At 40.3% G+C, this 22,059-nt stretch overlaps 4 protein-coding genes across 9 annotated transcripts; 2 read left to right on the top strand and 2 right to left on the bottom strand.

Moving 5' to 3' along the window:
• Positions 1-901: 901 nt before the first annotated feature.
• Positions 902-9,410, bottom strand: LOC105275797 (RNA-binding protein Nova-1). Of its 5 annotated transcripts, XM_026973610.1 has the most exons (7): positions 7,840-9,410; positions 5,460-5,606; positions 5,193-5,350; positions 4,423-4,774; positions 4,197-4,229; positions 3,544-3,998; positions 3,330-3,473 (listed from the first exon to the last, which is right to left on the bottom strand). In XM_026973610.1, the coding sequence occupies exons 1-7, from the start codon at positions 7,955-7,957 to the stop codon at positions 3,465-3,467; spliced, it is 1,272 nt and encodes a 423-aa protein (XP_026829411.1). In that variant the 5' UTR covers positions 7,958-9,410; the 3' UTR covers positions 3,330-3,464. The 5 variants fall into 5 exon arrangements, with proteins under 5 accessions (XP_026829408.1, XP_026829409.1, XP_026829410.1 ...); XM_026973607.1 differs by having other exon boundaries at positions 902-3,998; XM_026973608.1 differs by lacking the exon at positions 7,840-9,410 and adding an exon at positions 6,953-7,468 and having other exon boundaries at positions 902-3,998.
• Positions 9,411-11,609: 2,199 nt separating this feature from the next.
• Positions 11,610-15,256, top strand: LOC105275796 (adenosine 3'-phospho 5'-phosphosulfate transporter 1). Of its 2 annotated transcripts, XM_011332901.3 has the most exons (9): positions 11,610-12,245; positions 12,336-12,519; positions 12,797-13,008; positions 13,091-13,293; positions 13,355-13,579; positions 13,735-13,885; positions 13,975-14,186; positions 14,416-14,541; positions 14,623-14,790. In XM_011332901.3, exons 2-9 carry the CDS (start codon positions 12,488-12,490, stop codon positions 14,788-14,790), a joined length of 1,329 nt encoding a protein of 442 aa, XP_011331203.1. In that variant the 5' UTR covers positions 11,610-12,245; positions 12,336-12,487. The 2 variants fall into 2 exon arrangements, with proteins under 2 accessions (XP_011331203.1, XP_026829413.1); XM_026973612.1 differs by having other exon boundaries at positions 11,612-12,519; positions 14,623-15,256.
• Positions 15,218-16,667, bottom strand: LOC105275795 (transmembrane protein 216). Its single transcript, XM_011332899.3, has one exon. It carries the CDS (start codon positions 16,354-16,356, stop codon positions 15,928-15,930), a length of 429 nt encoding a protein of 142 aa, XP_011331201.1. The 5' UTR covers positions 16,357-16,667; the 3' UTR covers positions 15,218-15,927.
• Positions 16,668-17,117: 450 nt separating this feature from the next.
• LOC105275905 (uncharacterized aarF domain-containing protein kinase 2) lies at positions 17,118-21,724 on the top strand. The gene is made up of 7 exons (XM_026973819.1): positions 17,118-17,469; positions 17,784-18,016; positions 18,127-18,252; positions 18,450-18,574; positions 18,754-19,006; positions 19,981-20,211; positions 20,908-21,724. The coding sequence occupies exons 1-7, from the start codon at positions 17,184-17,186 to the stop codon at positions 21,094-21,096; spliced, it is 1,443 nt and encodes a 480-aa protein (XP_026829620.1). The 5' UTR covers positions 17,118-17,183; the 3' UTR covers positions 21,097-21,724.
• Positions 21,725-22,059: the final 335 nt, after the last annotated feature.

Below are 22,059 nucleotides of genomic sequence, written 5' to 3'. Positions count from 1 at the left end.
ATTATATATTCGTAGCCAATTACGATAGAAGATTTGTAGCGCGATAAAAATTAGCAATCACTAATAGACCTAATGTGATGACTCCGGAAAATGACGATTGCGTGTTACATATATTATTATATATTAATCAGTATAATGAAATATATTATGCTGCCGTTTAGCGTTAATAGCATAAAGGCCATTAGAACACGCTAATCCATAAATAAAATTAACGCGTTATATAAATTACGTTTCTCTATATGCTCTCTTAAAACTTTAGAATGGATCTATCTACAGCAATCTAGTTAATGTTTCATACTTGGGTGACTTTTCAATGTATTTGGGCAACACAGTGAAGTTTAATTGATAATAGTTCACATAGAATTTATGGATAAACATAAATCTATTTTCTCCTCTTCGCGGACGCAAATATTTATCAACAATCTTTTATATAATATCATATATATTCCACGTTCTTTTACTTTAATATATGTATTTATATTAATATTGTTTGTACGTGTATATGTATGTCCGCGCGCGTGCGTGCATGTACGTACGTATAAATACGCATACACACACGAGCACTCATATACATGTATATACGCATGTGTGTGTGTGTGTGTGTGTGTGTGTGTGTGTGTGTGTGTGTGTGTGTGTGTGTGTGTGTGTGTCATTTATAATCCATTTAACGTGATTTCTCTTTTTATAATAATCTAATTGCATCTTCTCTCTTTGTATAATATATTTCTTTTATATATATGAATGTACACACACACACGCGCACACACACACACACACACACACATACATCTTTTCATATATATATATATACATACATACATGCACATATACCATATGCATTCACACACGTGTGCGCGCGCGCGAATGTGTGTGTGTTATATCTATATATTCCTCTTCTTTATTTTTTTTCTCTCTGCATAATATATTATATTCGCATTCCTGTTTTGCAATATTTATAAATATACAAGTCATTGTTTTTTAAAGAGCGGTGGGCCAGCGCCTCCAGTTGTGAATTGTACTCATGTACAGTTATATATCTCATTTATAATGTTATATAGTTAACATTTTTTTTAATAATCATCATTTTAACTAAACCCATTATCAATTATTTTACTACCTAGCTTATATCACCCCTTCCTATTTACCTAGCCCCAAAGAAAGAATGATTATAAAAACATCTATTCGTAGCGAATATCCTTCTTCAAATCGAATGTCGAAAACATAACAAATATATCCGAAAATTTTTATATTCAATGTCTGCCGACTTCTCCATGGCAAAAATGTGATTCATTAAAAATATCCATTTAGGATTTAGTTGATTCGCAAACAGAAAATTTTGCAACGTTCTATAGAAGTGCTCCTTTTCATCCTTTTCATCCTTTTCATCATACAGAACCCAAAAAATACGTAATCTGATAATAGCAATTGAAATTCTTGAAAATAATGATTAAAATAGATCAATGGAGTGTTTGCATCGATGCATCTACGCGATCGAATAATCGAATCAATATTTTTAAATTTAAAACACGGGAATTTGTATGAGTAAAATGTCCGACGCGGGAACCGAATCGAAGATAAGGTACGATCATGTAAATAAAAGAGTTCCGAAGAACGTTTGAAACAAGCAAGCGTTTACGTCTTGTTTGAAGAAAGCAAACGCCAGTACGCGCTACTTTCTCTCAAAAGGCACGTAATAAGAAATTCCAATGTCAAGTCCGATTAAATAAGACTCAAGTAAACACCATGCAAAATACAAGAAGCTTAATCACAGTCAACTGATGATCGTCTTAGAAGAGGAAATAATTAGACTAAAAGTTGGAGATAGATATAGTGGAATAATTACGCAAATTATTATCCGAGAATGTAGAAGGTGATGTGCAAAAGGTATATTGCTTATCCTAGTGAACAAGTGTTGACGCAGATTTCCATCCCTTAGAAACGTACATTAAAAAATTAAATAAACAATGTTTGACGTTAATCTAGTTTTGCTACTGTAAATTACTGTAAATAACAGTATAATCTAAGCTCTACGAGAAACTTAGACAAGATTCGTTCGGAGATGGAGACTTAAAACACTTTGAAATTAAAAGAATGTAATGTAACTTGGCAATAAAGAGTTATTTATTATTTATTCAGCTGGGCCAGCCAGCGATATTGTAAATATATAAATATATGTTTATATATAGAATAGCTCTCACACTTTGGATATATTATATATCAACTTGCAGCCAAGATTTCTGCGTTATACAGAGCATTTCAGGAAAAGAGCTAGACATTTGTTTCAAGCTCTAAGAGAGCTTGTCATCTTTTTCCTGAAATGCCGCGTAAACTCTTTGGTTTTGCCAAGGTGTATTATCTGGCGAAGAAAGTAAATAAAGAAAGAAAGTAAAAGCGAGAACAGTCGATTAGTCTAAGTATTTCCCATCTTGAAAGACAATTTCGAACGTTGATTCGGAAAATTGTGTCTCAACATTTCAGTTGACCGGTCAATTATCGAAATCGATAATTGACCGGTTTTCGTTAACGGTGACGTTGAAGATGAAGTTCTGTATGAGCTTTACGATCACGGCAAATTAGTAGCGGGAGATACCACTTTGGCGATTAGATCCAGACAAAGAGCCGTCTGTCTGTCGAGAAGAAGCATTTCCGTATTTCCGATAGCGTAACATGTCGCGTGCCATAAAGATTTGCGGCTAAAGAGATGCCGTTTCTCGTATCCCGAATTGATAACAATCGCATCGCAGATAGATTACCTCGCGATAGTACGCGGTAATACATACGCGCTAACAACTAGTTATTCGTGGCAACTCTGATGCGGTACGCGCGTGTCGTGTGTGATAAAGCCCCGTAATGTGGTGTATCACAGAACAATCGTAGTAGTTATATATCGTACAACATACATAATATTCATATGTATCATAATAATCTTAAAAGAGATAAATGTTGACGAGCCATGATGGATGTATGAACGTAAGTGATGCGACAATGCAAGCGCTATAGTGACAACAACGCAGCGATAGATGACAATCGACAACGGGCGGTAAATTTGGCGATGGACGAATATAAATATATATATATATATATATATATATATATATATATATATATTTATATTAAGGGAGAGAACAGAATCGCCGCGTCTATGGGCGCTCCAACTTCTCAGGGCGTGAAGAGGTGAACAACGGAGCTCAATAATGGAGATGAACAAGTAGAATGCTGTACTTGAAATCAATGGATCATACTGGCGATGGCATTCTGACGTGCTCGCTTCGCCTCCTCTTCACTGATCCTCTGCTCGATCAAGTACTGAGCAGTGTTGATCGCATTGGGATAACCCGTGATAGTCACTATGCGGTTCCTGGTACCAGGGGCGAACATGCCCTTCTTAGAGATTTGTATGTTGGCGCCACTTAGGTGCTGAATCTCAATGAGGGCACGACCACCGGGTCCCAGAATAGCTCCCACTATAACCTCTGCAATTTCTATGTCTACTTTCTTGGTCTCCTTGTTGTTGGCGTCTACCTGTGTAGGACTCTTACTTACAAGTGATAACTGGTTAGTGCCCAGGCCAAACGAATTGTTGTTCAGATGAATAGCGCTGGCGGCGGTGTTGTTCTGTCGGAACGGATCGAACGGCTCGTACCGATCGAGGGTGTTGCGCGGCGTTGGCGAGGTCGATCCAAGCGCAGGAACTGTCCCGATCGGTCCGAACACACCGCCGTTGTTGTTCGAGCCGTTCGCGGTCGTCGTACTGTCCATCGGATTGCCCAGATAGCTCATGCTCGACGGCATTCCTATGCCCATTCCGAGGATGTTGTATTTGGCGAGGGTCGCGATCGCCGCGAGTATCTCCGTAGCGGCGGGCTCGGAGAAACCTGTCGTACGTAGGTTCAGTTTAATGTGTTCGAGAAGCTGCGTCGTCACCGGCGCTGTACCCGCTGTAATAGCCGCGCCCAGATTTAGATTCAGGCTTAAGCCCGCACCGTTCAACAGGCTCACTGAAAAAACAGAGACGGAGGAAGTCACACGTTAATTCACTCTGTGTGTGTGTGTGTGAACCACTAGTGATACAGTGACGCGACACGAACGATGGTACATTAATTAACTCGTAAGTACATGCACGATGTCGATCGTTGTTGATTGGACATCGATCGAGTTTGCAATTACATTGAAGGAATTCAAAATCATTTACTCACTCTGCTTACTCGAATATATCAACGAGTTTGCCTCTTAATCGGAAAAGAAAAGAGATTGTTGTGATTGATAAGATCTCTATAAGATTGACACGCGGGAGTATTATTAGAGTATAGTTAGAATCGAGTATAGTTATCATGATGCTGATAATAATACTTTCACTATCATAGCGATATTGGATAGCGATCGCTTTGTAAACGCGCATTGTAAATGCTCTAATTAACTAACCCGTGTTCAATCCAGCTGTTGACGTGTACGTAGGCGTGCTCGTGGGGGCTTGAGCGTACGGGCTGCCTGTAGGATTGTAGTTGGCAACGGGACCACTTACGTCCGCGTAACTAACGTTCAGACAAGTTCCGCTCTGCGGATCGTCTGCCACTTTCGCCAAGATCATGTGTAACGCTCTATGATTATTTTCTTTGTCACCGATCACCGTTATACACCGCTCTTGAAGAGACAGATCTTTAGCCTTCTGGCTTATTTGGACATACGAGCCGGACTCTTCCTTGATCTGTTTAATGTAATTTCCGGCTTTTCCTATTATCATCCCCGCGGTGCTATTAGGTACCAAAATTTTTACCTGAAATACCAATTTTCACTTGTGTTAAAAGCTTAAAATTTCCAATTTACCACTACGTTCAGATTATTATTTATTTTATCGATGACGATTTCATTGTTTAGTATTACGTTTATTTTACAGAAAACTATATCACCAAATATATCATGTAACGTGATATGATATTAAATGCACACTTTTGTATTTTTCGATTTTTCGATTTTTCGATTTTTCCAAGACATTCCCTGTATAAAATGTCGAGAAAACATACTTGCACTTGCATGTTCAATTAATTTTAATTATACAATGATATTTCCGTGAAAAGAATAATCACTCTTTCAGATTTGTTGAAAACTAGATACTACATGTACAAAATGTAAACAAAATTTGCAATTATCTAGAAAAGAATTTTTATTATAAAAAATATAGGATTTTAATATACCTGCTTGTCTCTCTCCGCAGTGGCTTTGCCAGAATCGAAATCAACGGTAGTTTTTGAGGTAAGATCAGGTTTCTCGCGTATTTTATCCATGATAAACTCCATAACTTCCATTATAGCATCTACAGTGCCTGTAATCAGGCATACTCTTTCAGTCGTTCCTGTAAACAATAGAATACGCTATAAAATGTTTCTGTAATATACACATGTATGTAGATACATATCAAAGTAAGAAATAGGAAATGTGTATCCATAAAAATAACTATATACCCGGATAAAAATCATGCGATTTAGACATTTTCACCCTTGCCCCTGTATCCTTTTGAAGTTGAGCGATTGTGTCACCACCTTTTCCGATAATGGCCCCGGCTGCCACACCTGGGACCAATACTTTGAGGTGATACGTTCCATCTCCTCCTACAACAAAATAAAATAAAAGAATTAAGGATTTTAAATATTTAGAACATTTCATCATTTTCTTTCTTTAGCTAATTCTTTAGCTAATATGAAAAATTAAATTATCAATGTAAAGACGATAACGTTCACATTTAATCAATCAACTATCATTAAAATTAATTAATTGTCGACTAAATTTGTACTATTTGAGTTTTTGGTTTTGATGAAATATCGCGAAAATCGCGATATTTGTTTAAGAAAATCGATATAGCTCTGTAAGCCGTGCGTTCCGGAAAAGCATTACGAATTTGCTTACGCTCGTAAGCGTGACTGACAATGAATAATCAGGTGATTAAGGAAACTTATAAAGTAAATCAGAGTCGGATGATGTCGCAGAGTAGATCAAGCAAATAACGATAGCACGCAGACATAGATTGCATGTAAAAGAAGAAAGTTTAACTGAAATAGACTTGCTCCAATTAGTTCTTGATTACTAATTTTCGAAAAAGAAAAAGCGAAATAGATAGATAAAGATTACAGTTGTACGATAAGTAAAGAAGTAGAATCGAAATATGATCATGATTAATCTTAATATATATTTGTTGAAGCTAGAATATATTATATTGTAGCTTCAACAAACCTTTGGCGACGAGGATTTCGAAAAGGAGCGATTTACCTTTCAAACGGTAACGCTACTTATATGTCACGAACGAAGAAAGAAAATCGAGGCGGTCACGGTCAACGATGACTAACTTGGATGCAATCGAGCTAAAAGGAGCACGTCGAATTGCAAACTGTATCGTGCGATTAAGCCGAAATAGAAAGCGTCAATTACGATATCTTGCTTAACCAACTACATTTGGGAATTATTCCGGCCTCTTTACGCAGTCGTAACCATCGACTAAACGACTAGAGGACGACCGTGCGATCAATTCCGATGCCATCAGAGCTGCGAGGTGGACGCGGTGGGACGCGGCGAAAAGGAATCGACGTGGCTAACGTGAATCGGACTCGATTGCATGCAATTGCATCAACGGCTTCGATTGGTCAATCTCACTGCGGACTTTATTCGCGCACTACATTACATTTACATTTCGTCGTGTCGCGAAGATGTGAAGAAGCAGAGAGAGAGAGACAGAAACGAGCGATGAGTAAAATTAGTGCGATCGGGACGGGTAGGGACGGCGCGCGGCAGGAAATTGGACGTGCGGAAGACGAACAGCTGTTTGACAGATGGAAGCGCCCTGCGCGCTGGCAGACTTGCTCGCTCGCCTGCTCGCTCGCTGGCTGGCTGACTGGCCCGGCGACCTTGACCCGCAACCTCGGCGCGGCGGAGAGGAGCGGTGCGTGCGTGCGTGACAACTCACCGATGCGCCACATCCTAGTGGGCGCCGTCGTTCTGCGCGCAGACGGCAACGGCGGCGACTTCTCAACGGCGACGACGACAATGACGAGAACGGTAACTGCGATATCGCACTACGGATACGGAAAGGACGGGACTGAAGGTGGAACGCGAGTCGCGCGCGCGAATGATGCACAAAGGAGACGACGACGAAAACGTAATCACGCGGCGACAACGCGTGTCGCTATTCTCACGATGCTCGCGCGACAAAGTTGCAGAGTCACCGTAAGAACAGCCACCGCCGTGGAAGCGGACCTCCATTAACGACGTTCCACAGGCACGGCCGCCCACGCACGACTAAGAGAGAGGGAGAGAACGCGTTGTTTTACTAGAGAAAGAGAGAGACAGAGACGAAGGAAGACGTGGCGCGGAACGTCAAAAATCAAAACACCGTTTTCGCCGTCAAACTTGGACGTACCTCGCGCGCGCGTGCACGCAACTCCGTTAATCGGACGAGATAAGGCACGACGACGGCAATAGGGTGAGTATAAAGAGAGGAAAAGAGGATGACGAAAGAGAGGCGGAAGGAGAGAAGAAGACGTGGCGGACGAGAGAGGATGCGCGAGACGGGACAGGACGAGACGAGGCCCAGCAACCAAGTGGGAAACGAAAGGGAGAATGTCCCGTCGATCACGCTGTGTCAACAGCGACGAGATTGTCAAAGGCGCGCGAGGCGAAACCAGGGAAGAAGGGAGATGGCAGACGGACGGAGCAAGGGGCGAGGCAGGAGAGACGGGATCTTCCCGTATGCCTATTGCGCGAGCGGGCGGGCAGACGAGCGAGCGAAATCGCCGATGACGGCGCGCTGCGACGTGACGCGCAGCGTCAACGACGCCCGAACGATCGAAATACCTGATCCATAGTGTGATCTCTTGGTCGCGCCGTTCTCCGCGTCGCAGTCGAGCGGCCGCTTTCTCGAGTCCGCAATCTCCGGGGAGGGACACGTCTCCATTCCTGAATCGGCGGCCATCTTGGTTCGCTCGTTGCGCGCACGAGTACACAGCCACAGGCGGACAAACAGCACACACAGAGCCGCGGGAGAACTATACACATGCACCACACTCTGCTTCCGACGAGGAAGGAGGGGAAGGCCAGAGAGTCACGGAGAATGAAAGATAGAGAGAGAGAGAGAGAGAGAGAGAGAGAGAGAAACGAAACGGGCGAGCGCGCGCGAGTAAGAACGAGGGAGAAGAAATGTGGAGGAGACAGCAGACGATGCTCGTTCGCGGGGGCCAAGTGTCGTATCCGAGAATGAGGTGCCAGGCGCGAGCGGAGAGAGGCACAACGTACCGCTGTCTCGGATGAACGTGCGGCGACTACCACGGAGTTGCCACTACGGAAATGGGGGAGAGAGAGAGACACGTACAACACCCGTGTCCACGGACGTACGCGCGCGCGCACGTACGGACGGACGGACGGACGAACGAACGAACGAACGAGCGAGCGAGCGAGCAAACAAGCGACACGCGCGCTCGCGGGATGCCGCGTCTCACTGGCGACTGCTCGCGGCTCCCTTGCCAACCAGCTGGTTGATACTCGCGTACACCTCTCTAGGCTCGCCGCGTCTCCGTCTAGCCTGCGCGAACCTATCGCTACTCCGACTCTCTCTCGCGCAGTATCTTCGTTCGTCCCTCTTTCTCCCTCCTACTAGCCCTCTTGCGGGCTCCGTTCGACAGTGACGGAGTAACCCGAATACATCGCGGGCGCCTCGTTCGGACACGATCGTCCCGCTTTGCTCCCCGCGCAAACTTCGGCCCGGCCGACTGAACGGTCGGGCGGATGCTTCCGGAGTCCTTCGGAGAACCGCGGTAAGCGGTTGCGCAGCGCGGTACCGTACGCGGTACGTGCACCACGACAGACGCGTTCATTACATAAGAGCGCGCGATAGCGGCAGCGGGGACGGACGCAACCTGACGTCGCGTCGCCGCCGCTGCGTCGTCCTGCGCGCTTTAGATCGAACTTATGGTGTCATCGTCGCGGTACTCGCGCATAGTCACTACCCGAGTGACGTTTGTCGCAATATCGGCCGTGATTGTTAATATTTGCGACTCCCGACGTTTCGATTGCCCAACATTTCATTGTTCTAGCTATTATTTATATGATGATGATGATAAGGCCTGTGGTCCAGTTGATGCTCCAAATGCTTCCAAACAACTTCTTTTTCCCTTTTTTTAATTTAATTGAAAGAAGAAAAAGCAGAGTTGTGATTTCCGTTGTCTGTGCATACAATATTAATATGTCGAGACAAAATAAATAGCATTAAAATCGAAGCAAGAAAAAAGAGATGCGGAATGTCTCGATAGAAGGAAATAAAATGTTATCCTGATCTTATCCTAAACGGGAGGAAGACTCGTCCCATGCTCCGTGACTCCGTCTACGTTCGTGACACACGTACGCTTCCCTCGGGACGCCCTACACTGATCGTGAGCGTTATGGATCTTGAAGCTATCTATGCAGCACCCAGCACGTGAATAGTTATACTGTTCTTCCCATATGCGATGATGAGCAATCGATGACCTTTGCGCCAAAGAGCTTTTGTAAACGCGATAGCGCCGAGAATCGTGCGCGCGACTCGACGACGAATCGCGCGATAGCTCTCGATTTTTTATCCTTGGTCTATAAATGTTACGCAGCAGATATATATCCCGTCGCGATTATACCCGCTCGAGTTGAGAGCAAAGTCCTTCATGCTACTCTGTGGCCATTGTAATTTTAAGTGATCGCGCCGCTTTTCTTCGTGCATTGTCGGCCCATACACTCCGTATATTAAATATCTCGAGAGTTTCCTGTTAGATGCTTGAACGAGAAAAATGTGTTACGTCCACGCAATCAAGTATCTTGTGATTATTTCAAGAAATACGTGTATATATGTTATTTTAAAAAGTTGCCTTTTATTTAGAAATTCAAGCCTGAATTATCATAGAATTTTATCAATTTTGAAGTATAATCGAGCACTCAAGGGGGAGAGAGATTATCATAAAATGAAACAGTTCGAAAGTTTAGTCAGAGAAGAAACGAACCTCGCATGTCGACATCTTGATATTGTGTGTCGATTAAAAAAGCATTTATTAGACAGATATTGAAGCATTTAACGTAGACGTGCTATTTACAGACAATGATACGCTGCAACGTTTTCCCAAGTATCTACGCACTTTGTATCACGCGGCAAGAATAGGCTCTGAAATCCATGTTCCAAAAAGCGAGACATAATCCATCGAGAGACCACGTAGGAAAGAATGGAAACATATCGTGGTTCAAGGTTTCCACGTAACATTGGAAAAAGTGGAACGTCGAGATAGGCTTTATATACGTATGTTGCATACTCGGGAAAGGAAATTCTTCTGTAAATTGCGTTAGGTAATCGATAAATTATATTTACTCAAGGCTAATAATACACACGTTAGGTAATAAATATATAGAGCGAGTGCATACATAAAGTATACGTACAGGAAGCTTTTTATGATAAAGATCATAATAATATCGAAGATCAATTCTATAGCTGAGATAGCAAGGCGACAAGTCTTTAGACAATAACTTGAAAAATATTTTTGCATAATACACGTTTACTGATTAATTGGAAAATTTGAAATGCAGTTTAACAAGATAATCAAGATATTTAATATCATATCTGCGATAACATTAATTATAACATGTATTGGAAAAACACGGCATCTAAATAAACATAATTTTGGTAAAGAGTATTCCATTTACTAAATGCGTGTATCTATATTAATACTTGGCATATTTTGCTTTGAACCAATATTTTATCTTTTGGCTCCATCAATCAACTTTAGCAAATATACTCTCGTGAAAATGTTTACTTATATTTTTCGTCATCATCAGCACCAGCTTTGAGAAATGAAAATATTTAATAAATAAAAACAACGTGTACACGCAAATCATGTACGATTGGCACGTGTACGGGCATTGTTAGTCATTAATTTCCTGGTCGATAAAGTATCTTGACAAAATGCTGCTCGACGAGTCTGATAATGACGACGCACGTTAATGGTCGATGCGTTTCAAGGAAGTTTGAAAGACTTTTGGAAACGAAAATACCTGCACATACTTGATTATAAAGATTATTAATTACGTTGGATATCTCATTGATAATACCGCGTTAATTAAGGAAACGAAATATTCACCGAATTATTCACGAGTGACTAATTATGGAATTTTTTCGCGATTGCGTCATTTACTCAGCATCCGCCAACCACGAGGAATCGACGACGGAAAACAAGCGAGTCTCTATTTCTCTCTTTATATAATATTATCCGCATCGATGTCGTTACTCGCTTTTTATTTCCGAATAGTAGAATAAACCGTGAGTAGAAGACTACGTGAAGGCGAGTTGAAAAATGCTTGTTTACAAAGATATCAGAGTGCTGAAAATCACGCAAGCTACTGCGCGTGCGTGTCCTCGTCTCCGTAAGTTATGCCAGATTTCTCGCGTGCCGTTTTAGACAACTCCGAGTCCGGGTTAGTCGGCCGTACGTACACCCGCACGCACGTAGCTATCTGTGTGCGCGCGTGCGCATGCGCTTATTCCAAGGCCACTTGCGCCCACTGCAAACTGACATACTGCAACGGCGCGTATCTCGCGGAATCTCGCCTGCTGGCGACGCTGTCGCGTCCTTCGTTACGAACTTTTAATTTTCTAACGCTGCATCAAATTATCGCGCTGCGCGCGGATCAAGCGTGATCGAACATGCGTGCGTTTTTCCGCCTCCGTCGCAGCAGGGCCGTAGAGTATACTTGATGTGCATAGACGATCGGAAATTAATATGAATCATTTAACGTAACAATAACACGTGTAATTCGAAGGAGTTATTTGTCTAAAAAGATGTCGTAAATTACTATAATTGTAAAATAAACTTTTAACATTTAAAATAAACGAGGTCGTTCATCCGTCAATTTCCGTCATCGTGGCAATTTATTTACTTGGTGTACCGCGTGAAGCATATAATCGAATATGATTGACCAAATGTCGCTGTGTCCGTGTGCTTTTTCAGGCAATGAAGCTTGTAGCGATACTTGACGAAATTTGCTCCTGAGAGATTCTCGGTTATGTGGAGGATAATGTGCTGGCGTTATTTTAGGAAAATGTTATTACACGATAATCTATAGATAATGCCACACAAGTGCCCTCTGGCGCCTAGAAAAAATTCGAGTCATCCTTGATGTCCCTCTATGTTGGACGCTTATCATGCTGCGTCGATATGTACAGTGCTATAGTGTATAACTGTATACGTGTCGAGGTAGTGTAGTTCGAAGTGGCCAAGTATGAAACATGATAGAATCGAGTGGAGCTGATAAGATTAATTATAATAACTTTTGTGTGACAATAGTTTATGGTGTGTAATACGATGGATAATCGATGGAAGTTTTTTTAAGCGCATCGGCGCGCAATACTCATGAGTAACAAAGTGAAGAGACATCCGTGACGAAAAGGTTATGGGATAACCAATTCCTTGGGCAAAGTTTCTCATTTGCGCAAATTATGGGAAACTTTATCGGCGACATCGTAATTTGGTACGTTTTACGTTCCGCTTTTGATTATGCTAGAAGCATATAGCGGCGCATCGTTAAACACAAACTTTTTTCAACATTCTTTTCTTAACTTTCGAATTATCTGTTAAACTAGATATAGATATTCTAATAGATAGTTTAGGATGACGCATAATTGCGCCTTTGAAATATTTGTTAATTTTTATAATAAATTGTATTGCGTTTGATATACGAAATGGAAACCTTATTACTTGTTTTGCTTGTTTTCATCGCAATTTTAATAAAAATGCACATTTGGCAGCTTGCTGCTATTATTTTCAGTCAGCATTATATTTGGAACCAGCGAAGTCATCAAGTTGTTCGCAAATAATGGAGAAGAAATCCTTAAGACATCGAGTTACAGTTGGATCATTCGATTATCTTTAAACCTATTGGGATACGCCACTATATTGTTACCAGGTTGCCTTATATACAAATATGTACGCTGTACAAAATATATTCAAAGAAGTGGTGGTAAGTGTCGATTGATACGTAATTAGCGTTTTAGTTACTACAAAGTGAATTAAAACAATCAGAATTTTCGCAAAAAATCCAGGTAAAGGCTGCATTCCCAGATTGGTACATTCGTGCTTCGTTGGGCATTGTGAAACGGGTCTGTTGGACTCACCTTCGTACACTCCGAATACTTGTACTCAACGCACCTTTGCTCAAGATGCTTTACTACTGTTATATTGTTTCTTTGGACTGCAAATTAGTTATCTTACATGGGGCTACCTGCAGGAGAAGATAATGACGCAGGTATGGATAGTTAGATGGCTCTGGCCATCGAGTTTTTCAAGTTCAAATTGTTTGCACACAGGAATACGAAGATGCTTCCGGTCAGAAAGCACGGTTTCAAGATTCGCAGTTCTTAGTATTTGTAAACCGTATTCTTGCTTTCCTGATGTCGGGATTATATTTACTTGTTCAACGCCAACCGCAGCATAAGACACCGTTGTATAAGTATGTGTTTTGTTCTCTATCAAATATTATGAGCAGCTGGTGTCAATACGAGGCTCTGAAATATGTCAGTTTTCCATCACAGGTAATAAGATAGAGGATGTATATTATTTTACTCCTTAGGATGAAAGTATAAGTACATGTACAATGTAATTTCCTTTGCTTTTTCTAATCACTACACATTTTTATATATCAAACTCGAAAGATTAATTAAACGACGTAACATGTAATTGTTTTTAGGTTCTCGCTAAAGCCTCAAAAATTATTCCAGTTATGATAATGGGAAAAATAGTTTCACATACGACGTACGAATATTACGAATATGTTACCGCCATTCTTATTTCTGCTGGAATGACTCTTTTCATGTTGGACAGTTCTGAGTACAAGAATGGTAATGCTATGTGTAATTATTGAATTGAAGGCATCGCTCTCAACGAATCTAATCAAGATTATATCGTATGAATACTTTTTCATTTTCAGATGGAGGTACAACCGTGTCTGGTATTATCTTGTTGGGAGGTTACTTACTATTAGATAGTTTTACCAGTACCTGGCAGAATGCACTTTTTGTAGACTATGGTGCAACGAGTATACAAATGATGTGTGCAGTTAATATGTTTTCGTGTTTGCTCACTGCAATGTCTCTGTTTCAACAATCGAGCTTCCCACTCATATTTTCATTCATGACAATGGTAATTGACAATGGTTACATTGCTTTTCTAACACGTCATTCGGTTGTAACAAAAGTCCGTAAGGTTGTTTTAATAAAAAAAAAAACAGATGACAAGGTCTGGAAAGATGGAATCATGAAGCTACCACAAAGACGACGTAAATATTTCACTAAAACAACGTTACGAATTGTCGTTGCAACCTAATGATTTTATTATTAGGAAGAAGATTATATTAATATTTTTCGTATAGTATCCTAGGTTTATAATCGACTGCTTGTTGATCTCGATTTGTTCAGCAAGCGGCCAGCTGTACATCTTTTACACAATTTCAAAATTTGGGCCTATAACATTCGTCATTATGATGACCATTCGCCAGGTAAATGTATCGTATATATATGTTTAAAATGAAAGATTAATTCAACGGAAGAAAACTGTAGACGAGTATGTATTATTACAGGGTTTGGCGATATTATTGTCATGTTTGATCTATCATCACGAGATCACCATTATTGGCATATTTGGCATACTATTGGTATTTGGTTCAGTATTTCTACGAATTTATTGCAACAATCGACTACGTGCTATTAGAAGACGCAGAGCTACGGCGAATAGTATAAAGCATTAAGAATTGTACGATTTAGGTGGAATTGCAGTTGTAATTTCTCACAAAAGCAGAATTCTATCAACTGTAATTCACGTAAGTTGATCGCAATTGCCATAGACGCTAAGATAGAATTCTGTCATTGTGTGTAATTAGATGTAGACTGAATTTTAATTGTATCTCGTATCTCTAATTAACTCTGTCATAATCTCTCTCTATATTCCCAATAGTTTGTGTTTATAAGGATTTTGACGAACACACGCATATATATACACACACACACACACACACACACACACACTTATACTAAGTATATGTTGTAAGGTTTGTAATTAATATACGTGATGTGTGGTGGAACATAGTTTGAAAAGTACTTGAAGATATGTGATCTAATCAGAAATGTCGCATTATATAAAGTATGCAATGAATGCTACGCCATTGTATTATTTATTTGAAAAATATTTATTTTGATATAAATGCATATACAAAGAAACTTATGCATATATTTTTCTTCGACCAGAGACTATGTCCATTGACGAGATAGATTAACGCCATTGTGTTGTATTAGCTAATCTCGTGTGCAATTACACACGAGTTCTGCTTAAAATAAATGTCCGTGGCAGTGCTTACACAATATCGATTACAGAATTTTTCAAATTTTATTCTTACATTATTACTTTAATTTCCAGAATGTCGATGACATACACAGGTGTGTCGAATGACGTACTCGATTGTATTATTTGTTTGTAAAGCCGCGTTTGTGTGGTGTACAAAGAATCAAGGACGCGATACAGAGGTACAAAAGTAGATTTTTAGTTCTCTTTTCTAGTAGCCAGTCTTTATTACGGGGTTTAGCGAAAAGTGCTCGCGAAACACTAGGTCTATCGACTAGAATTGATACATGCGCAGTACTACCAGTGTAAGTTGATAAATTCTGAAATAATTTACTTGATACTCCACTGTAGCACTGTTCCTCATGGATGCAGACGATATACGATAATAAAACTTGTAAAGTGTGCAGCAAGATCTTTCTTTTATACATACGCGTATATGATATCACTTTAGCCTTACTTGACAAATCGGAATGGATTTTCAAGCATGATTACAAAGTGGAGTGGGATTTAGTGTGCCAAGAGAATAAAGAAAATAAGCAAGAGTCGATTATTTCTGCAGAGATGGTGGCCGATAGATAGCTATAAGGCACATGACAGCGATGACCATCTCCGACGCTAGTAGGACTAACTGTATACCGCAAAGGATCATCTCCAGCCTGAGCACGCAGGACTGCCAGAGGAGAAAGTAGAGCGTCGCCAACGAGCTGGGAACGGTGAGGACTATCCCGATGAGAATCGGCAGTCCGCGTTCAGTCAGATTGCCCTTTCTTCCCAGATAGATCCTGCCGCTCTCGGTCACTATCAGGAACAGCAGCAGCGCAAACTCCGTCAGAGTCGTGCTCGTGCCTCTCGATGGCAGATTCGCGGCCTTGAACAGGCCCATGCCCAACTCGCACACGGCGAACATACCGAAGTAAAAGGAGTTGAGGTACATGAGAATCTCGTAAGTCAGCGAGGAATTGGCTACGGTGGGCATCGCTCTAGTCTCCTCCGATTGTCTGGGCCGACAACCCCGACAATTGTCGCTCTTTCAGTTTTGTTTCATCTTTCTCGCCGCGAAAGCACTCCGTGTGTTTCTCGATTGATCTCTTTGGTGCACCAACTCGATCGCAAAAATAATGTCAATCGTGGCAAATATCGTGCGCTTTCGCACGCTCATCGGTGCGTTTATTTTTAACCATACGATATATCGTAACTACAAATGTTTCAAAGTACTTTCCATCTTTTTTCTTCTTTCAAATGAAAAGAAAGAAGAGAATACTTGGAAGCGTTTGTAGCGCCATGTAGACTATAGAAACATACGAACGAAGCACGTGCAGCTAATTTAGGCAAGAGGGTTCTGCGCATGAGAGGGTCGGAGTACAGGCAGATCGGATGACTTCGGCTAGATTCGACATCGAGTCTAGAGAAAATATTGTAAATTATACTCCCGCCTTCAAAGCAGATGATGGACAAAAACAAAAACAAAAGTAATATTCCGTGCACTTCAATGCGAATTGTTTCAAACCGTAGAACGTGCCAACAGTCAGGTGAGCAATCGCTATATTAAATAATTCATGACATGGAGCCTCGTATCGGGAAATGGATCTCTTAATGGATATCCTATTGTCGAATGCTGTCGAATGCCGAGTAACGATCATTACACAACGATTATGAGTCACAATGATATCGTTGCGTTCAAATTTCGTGAGATATCTCAAGCTACCGAACAGATCGTTGCGACGTTATCGCGACGATATCGCGCGAGGAACATGGCGTTATCAGAGATCACGGGGTCGCTTTCACTCGCTGATAACGCGGCGGATGCCGATGGGTTTTGATCTGAAAAAGGGGACCGATCGTAATCTCGCTTCGGCCATGTTCTCCCGCGCTTCTCCCTTGAATATTCCCGAGTCGCGAATGGCAAATCTCGGCGACAAAGTTGACGAGAAGAAACAGAAAACGGATCAGTTTCTGGAGTACACGCGAGAAGCGATCTTGATACTGCTGAGAATCGTGATCGTCGGATCGGTCTTAATCGCCGTGATTGTCGCCTATCTGATAACGCGTCTGACGCACGCGACTCTGTTCCCTATCATCCTGCGGAAAGGTAAACATTATCTCCACTCGGGGCCTCTGAGAGGAATTTTATCAGGGATACGAAGGCTTTCTGTCCCTTTTATTTAAAGAAGCTGCGTTATCGTCATTAGGCTACGGAAGATAAACTATGAACCGTCGTTTAAATTTTAATTTCATGAAACAATTTTTTATAAACTGCGTTGTAAACATTTTACTTTAAATTAAACAAATCTACTTTTCTCACTTTAAGGGAGTCTATATGAGGGAGGGAAATATAACTACAAGATCGCGTTTTTCTTTCACGCTTCTTTCTTTTTTGATAAAAATAAATCGTTACTTTGGCAGGTATCGAGTTCCTCGGACCGATCTTTATCAAATTCGGCCAATGGATATCCACGCGGCGAGATATCTTTCCGCGGGATGTCTGCGATACGCTTTCGCAGCTTCAATGGAACGCGACGTCGCACTCTTGGCAGGACACGGAGCACTTGCTCGAAAGTACGTACGGTCCGTCCTGGCGAGATCTATTCGTGAGATTCGATGAGGAGGAATTGATCGGCTCGGGATGTTGCGCGCAGGTATACGGATACTATTATAACGGATAGCGATACAACGGCAAATTATCATATTTGCCCATCCACTTCCGGTTCTCGATGTTTCATTCTCTATCGGGAAGGTCGATTTACAGGTGTACAAAGCGTGGATCGACTTGGACGCGGCGGACGTCCTGGCGGCACGAGAACGTTATCGATTGCCGCGTTTCATAGAAAGTAAGCTAGAAAGTGTTTTCTCTTCTTGCACTCGAAACATGTTCGTGATATAGAAATCACGCGGATTTGCGCGGAGTTATACTGTTATAACGGTAGTTAGAAAAGAGAAGGTTTATATATTTGTATGCTTAGTTATAATCAATGTGGTTATTGTTAACTTTTATTATTTTATTACTATTAGGTGATATACCGTCAATCTATGTCAATACATGTCATGTATAATTTCGGGAGGAAAATATAGTTATCAATAATTTCAGAGAAAACTTTTGATCAAAGTGATAAATTTGCGTTTGCCAGTCCGCATACCAGGAAATTGCAAGTCGTAGCTGTAAAAGTATTGCATCCTGGAATCGAAGACCGACTCAAGTACCCCTTTTGAGATATATAATAATCTTTCTCGCAACTCATTTGCCCAGTCGAGCCGCTCGATAAGTGTTTATACTTTTGTTTCAACATTATATTGAGTGGCCATTTTGATAACGATTGATACAACACACGTACATACAGTAACGGGACTTGAATTCTATACTCTCTGTTTGCTTCAGAAGAGACATCACGATAATGTCTGGTCTTTGTAAGTGCGCCTTGTACTTTATACCGGATCTGCATTGGCTCAGTCTTACGGATTGCATCGACGAATTCGCACGCATAATGGAAAACCAAGTAACTTTGCAACACGAATATTTCCTACGATTTTTATACTTCCTGCGTAATATGAGACCAATCTTGTCCAAACAAATTCCATTGAGAATCATATCTTCTCGGAGATTAACCTTTATCGCAATCTCAACAAGTGCATGAGACGCAATTGACCAGATGTAATCGTCTCATAAAAATAATTCAAAGTTTAACTTATTAAGATGTCGAATTATCATTATTATTCAATTATTGTCACACGATGGGGTGTCCTATGACAAACTATGCATACTAGAGGAGTGTTGTGATCAATTTAAGCAAAAAACTTCTTATAAATCTGGATCAAATTCACAATAATTATTCAGGTATAGACAAAGCTAAAAATTGAGTTACAACATTGTTGAAATTGATAAACTCATTTCACTCTAACATTAATTCGGCAAATGAGAAACAATCATCGAGGTCGTGCGACTACTCTGATCATTTTAGGTCGCAGTTCATGTATCATAGCTGAAGGATATCAATTTCAATGTATGTGATTTTTATTTTTATTCAATAAACATGAGAAACACGGTTTCTATTGAAATTTTGATCGTAGCAACACACTACTCCCTTAGTATGTACAGATCATCCATGGAACGCTATGCGTTGCGTTTATGCTTGCGTTTAATCAACTTATGCGATTGTATGAGCAGATCGATATGCGATTCGAGGCCATCAATCTCGCGAAATTTTCAGCGAATTTTTCGAGAAGGAACGATATCGTATTTCCGTATCCTTACATGCACTTGACTCACCAGAAGATACTCGTGGAGAGTTTTCATGAGGGATCACCGATATCTAATTACCTTGAACACGATGACACTGCTTTACAGCGGAAACTCGCTAAAATAGGAATTGCGGCAATCCTTAAAATGGTTAATGAGCCAAGAGAACAATCTCCATTATTCTTATTAATCATTAAGCTTTACTAAAATGTTAAAGTTTTGCAATTGCGTAATCTGAAAAATCTGTACGTCCAATTCAGTTTAGAAAATTTTATCGAATATTTGATATGATCTGTAATCCCCGATCCGGATGTACACCACATCTGATCTACAGGAGGGACTAATTGTAGATTTTTAATTTGATTGTAGATATTTAAGGATAATTTCATCCACTGTGACTTGCATCCGGGCAACATTCTAGTTGAAAAAACGGCCGTTCCGAAGACAGGCATGCTTAACACCTTTCGGCAGGTCATTACCCCCGATTACGTGGCAGACGACCCACGCTTGATCATACTGGACTGTGGTTTAGTGGTATCGCTGGATGATCGCTGCCGACGAAACCTCCGAGATGTTTTTTACTCGGTACTAATGGGAAACGTAAGCCTGATAAGAGATAACATTCACTTTTTATTGACAAGCGCTTCCTTCGAGTTTTTTTTTTTATTTCATATTAATTTCATATTAATCAGAACCACAAATCAGAAAGGATATGTTTATTTTTATTATCGGGACATACATTATCCTCTAGCACATTTTTTGTCACTTATACTTTAATGTTACTAATAGAAAACAGAAATGAAAGAAGAAATATTTCTTTTTTAATCGTTATAATACAAAATCGTTTCTATTCAATTTTGAAATTTAATTTAATGGTTATCCAATCTTGAAACGATTGTTATGACAAAATTTGTAGTAAAATGCTAAACGCTATAAAAAATAATCGATTATAAGCAGATTATAATTAACTACATATGTAAATATTTCGATCTACGGAAAAAGCGCGTTGACTAAATTTAATGCAAATTAAATACAACCTTTTTCATGCTTGCTTTTTTATTCTCTTAATGAATCTACAATATCTAATTGTTTATTTTTTCTTTCCTCTAATTGTAAGATTTTTATGTCTGTGTCATGTCCTTAATAGAAAACAGATTACATTTTCGTATAATTTTTTGTACACGTTTACACAATACATCTTGATTTATCTCGCTTGATTTATATCATTATTATCTTTGCCGTGTTTTATAATCTTTGACTAAACAATTGAAATTTCACACATAAAATGTAATGTAGGGTGAAATGGCGGCGCAATATATTTTGGAGCACAGTTCGCACATGACTCCTGACCCGGATGGGTTTAAACGTTCGATGAAGGAGATCGTTAAGTCTCACCTTCGAAATCCATTTAACGTTAGTAACACGATATTCCTGACACTTTGTAATTTACGAATCACCAAAACAATGCATCGCTTCAATTTATGAAAGTGTCTTGATCTCGATCAAGGTCACCTGCGATGACCGTTAATTTCTTTTCGCTTCGTAAAATCGATATTCCATTTCTATTTTCAAATAAGTAACCATGTACGTAAACATCGTACGAAGTATCGCGCTACGTTACAACGAAATATCGTAGCGATCGTAGCGAAAGAGCACACGCATTATGTAAATAATTATACAGCGAGAGCGTCGGTATATATGCCATTAAGAGATCGTATAGATTCAATCAAAATCGATCGGCAATTACTAGACTTGTTGCATATTTAACACGTAAGAGTAGACTAACCAGTTTTTAATACCAGTTTTTAGTATTATGATGTTGATAACGGATAGTAACGATGATTCTATGATAAAAATAGCGCTTTTATGCCGAAAAACTCCGCCAAGAGTCGATGTCGATGGACGTTGACTCTAAATTGAAAGAATTTATTAATGAAATTAAGATCACGATTCGCTTTTACGAAACACTGTTCGCAGAAATAATTATTGTACGCATAGTTAGTCCGAATATTCGCACAGGTGAACGTGAGTACCGTTGTGTCGGAATTATTCTCCACGATGGTTCGTCATCGAGTCAAGCACGATGGTTCCTTCAGCAGCGTGATTCTCAGCATGCTGGTGATCGAGGGCCTCGGCCAATGCCTGGATCCTAACATTGATATCTTCGCGGAGATTTTACCTTTCGTTGTCAGTAGCACCGTATATAACGATTAGATCTAAAAACCTGAAGTTTGTACATAAACAAACTAATCGGTTTATTGAAAAAATAAATAAAGTCTGGTATATAAATAAAGAGTAAATAAATCAAGAATAAAGTCCAGTTTTAGAAAATCATGTATTGGGCTAGAATATATATATTCGTCCTGTCTCTTTAGTGTTTTTAGTAACGAATATATATGTTACAGCCCAATATAATACAATGTACTCACAGTTGCAATATAGAATATA

This window comes from Ooceraea biroi, chromosome 11 (genome assembly GCF_003672135.1).
Source record: "Ooceraea biroi isolate clonal line C1 chromosome 11, Obir_v5.4, whole genome shotgun sequence".
Lineage (NCBI taxonomy): Eukaryota > Metazoa > Arthropoda > Insecta > Hymenoptera > Formicidae > Ooceraea > Ooceraea biroi.
The sequence above is the reverse complement of the archived record's forward strand: the minus strand, read 5'-3'. Positions and strand labels throughout refer to the sequence as shown.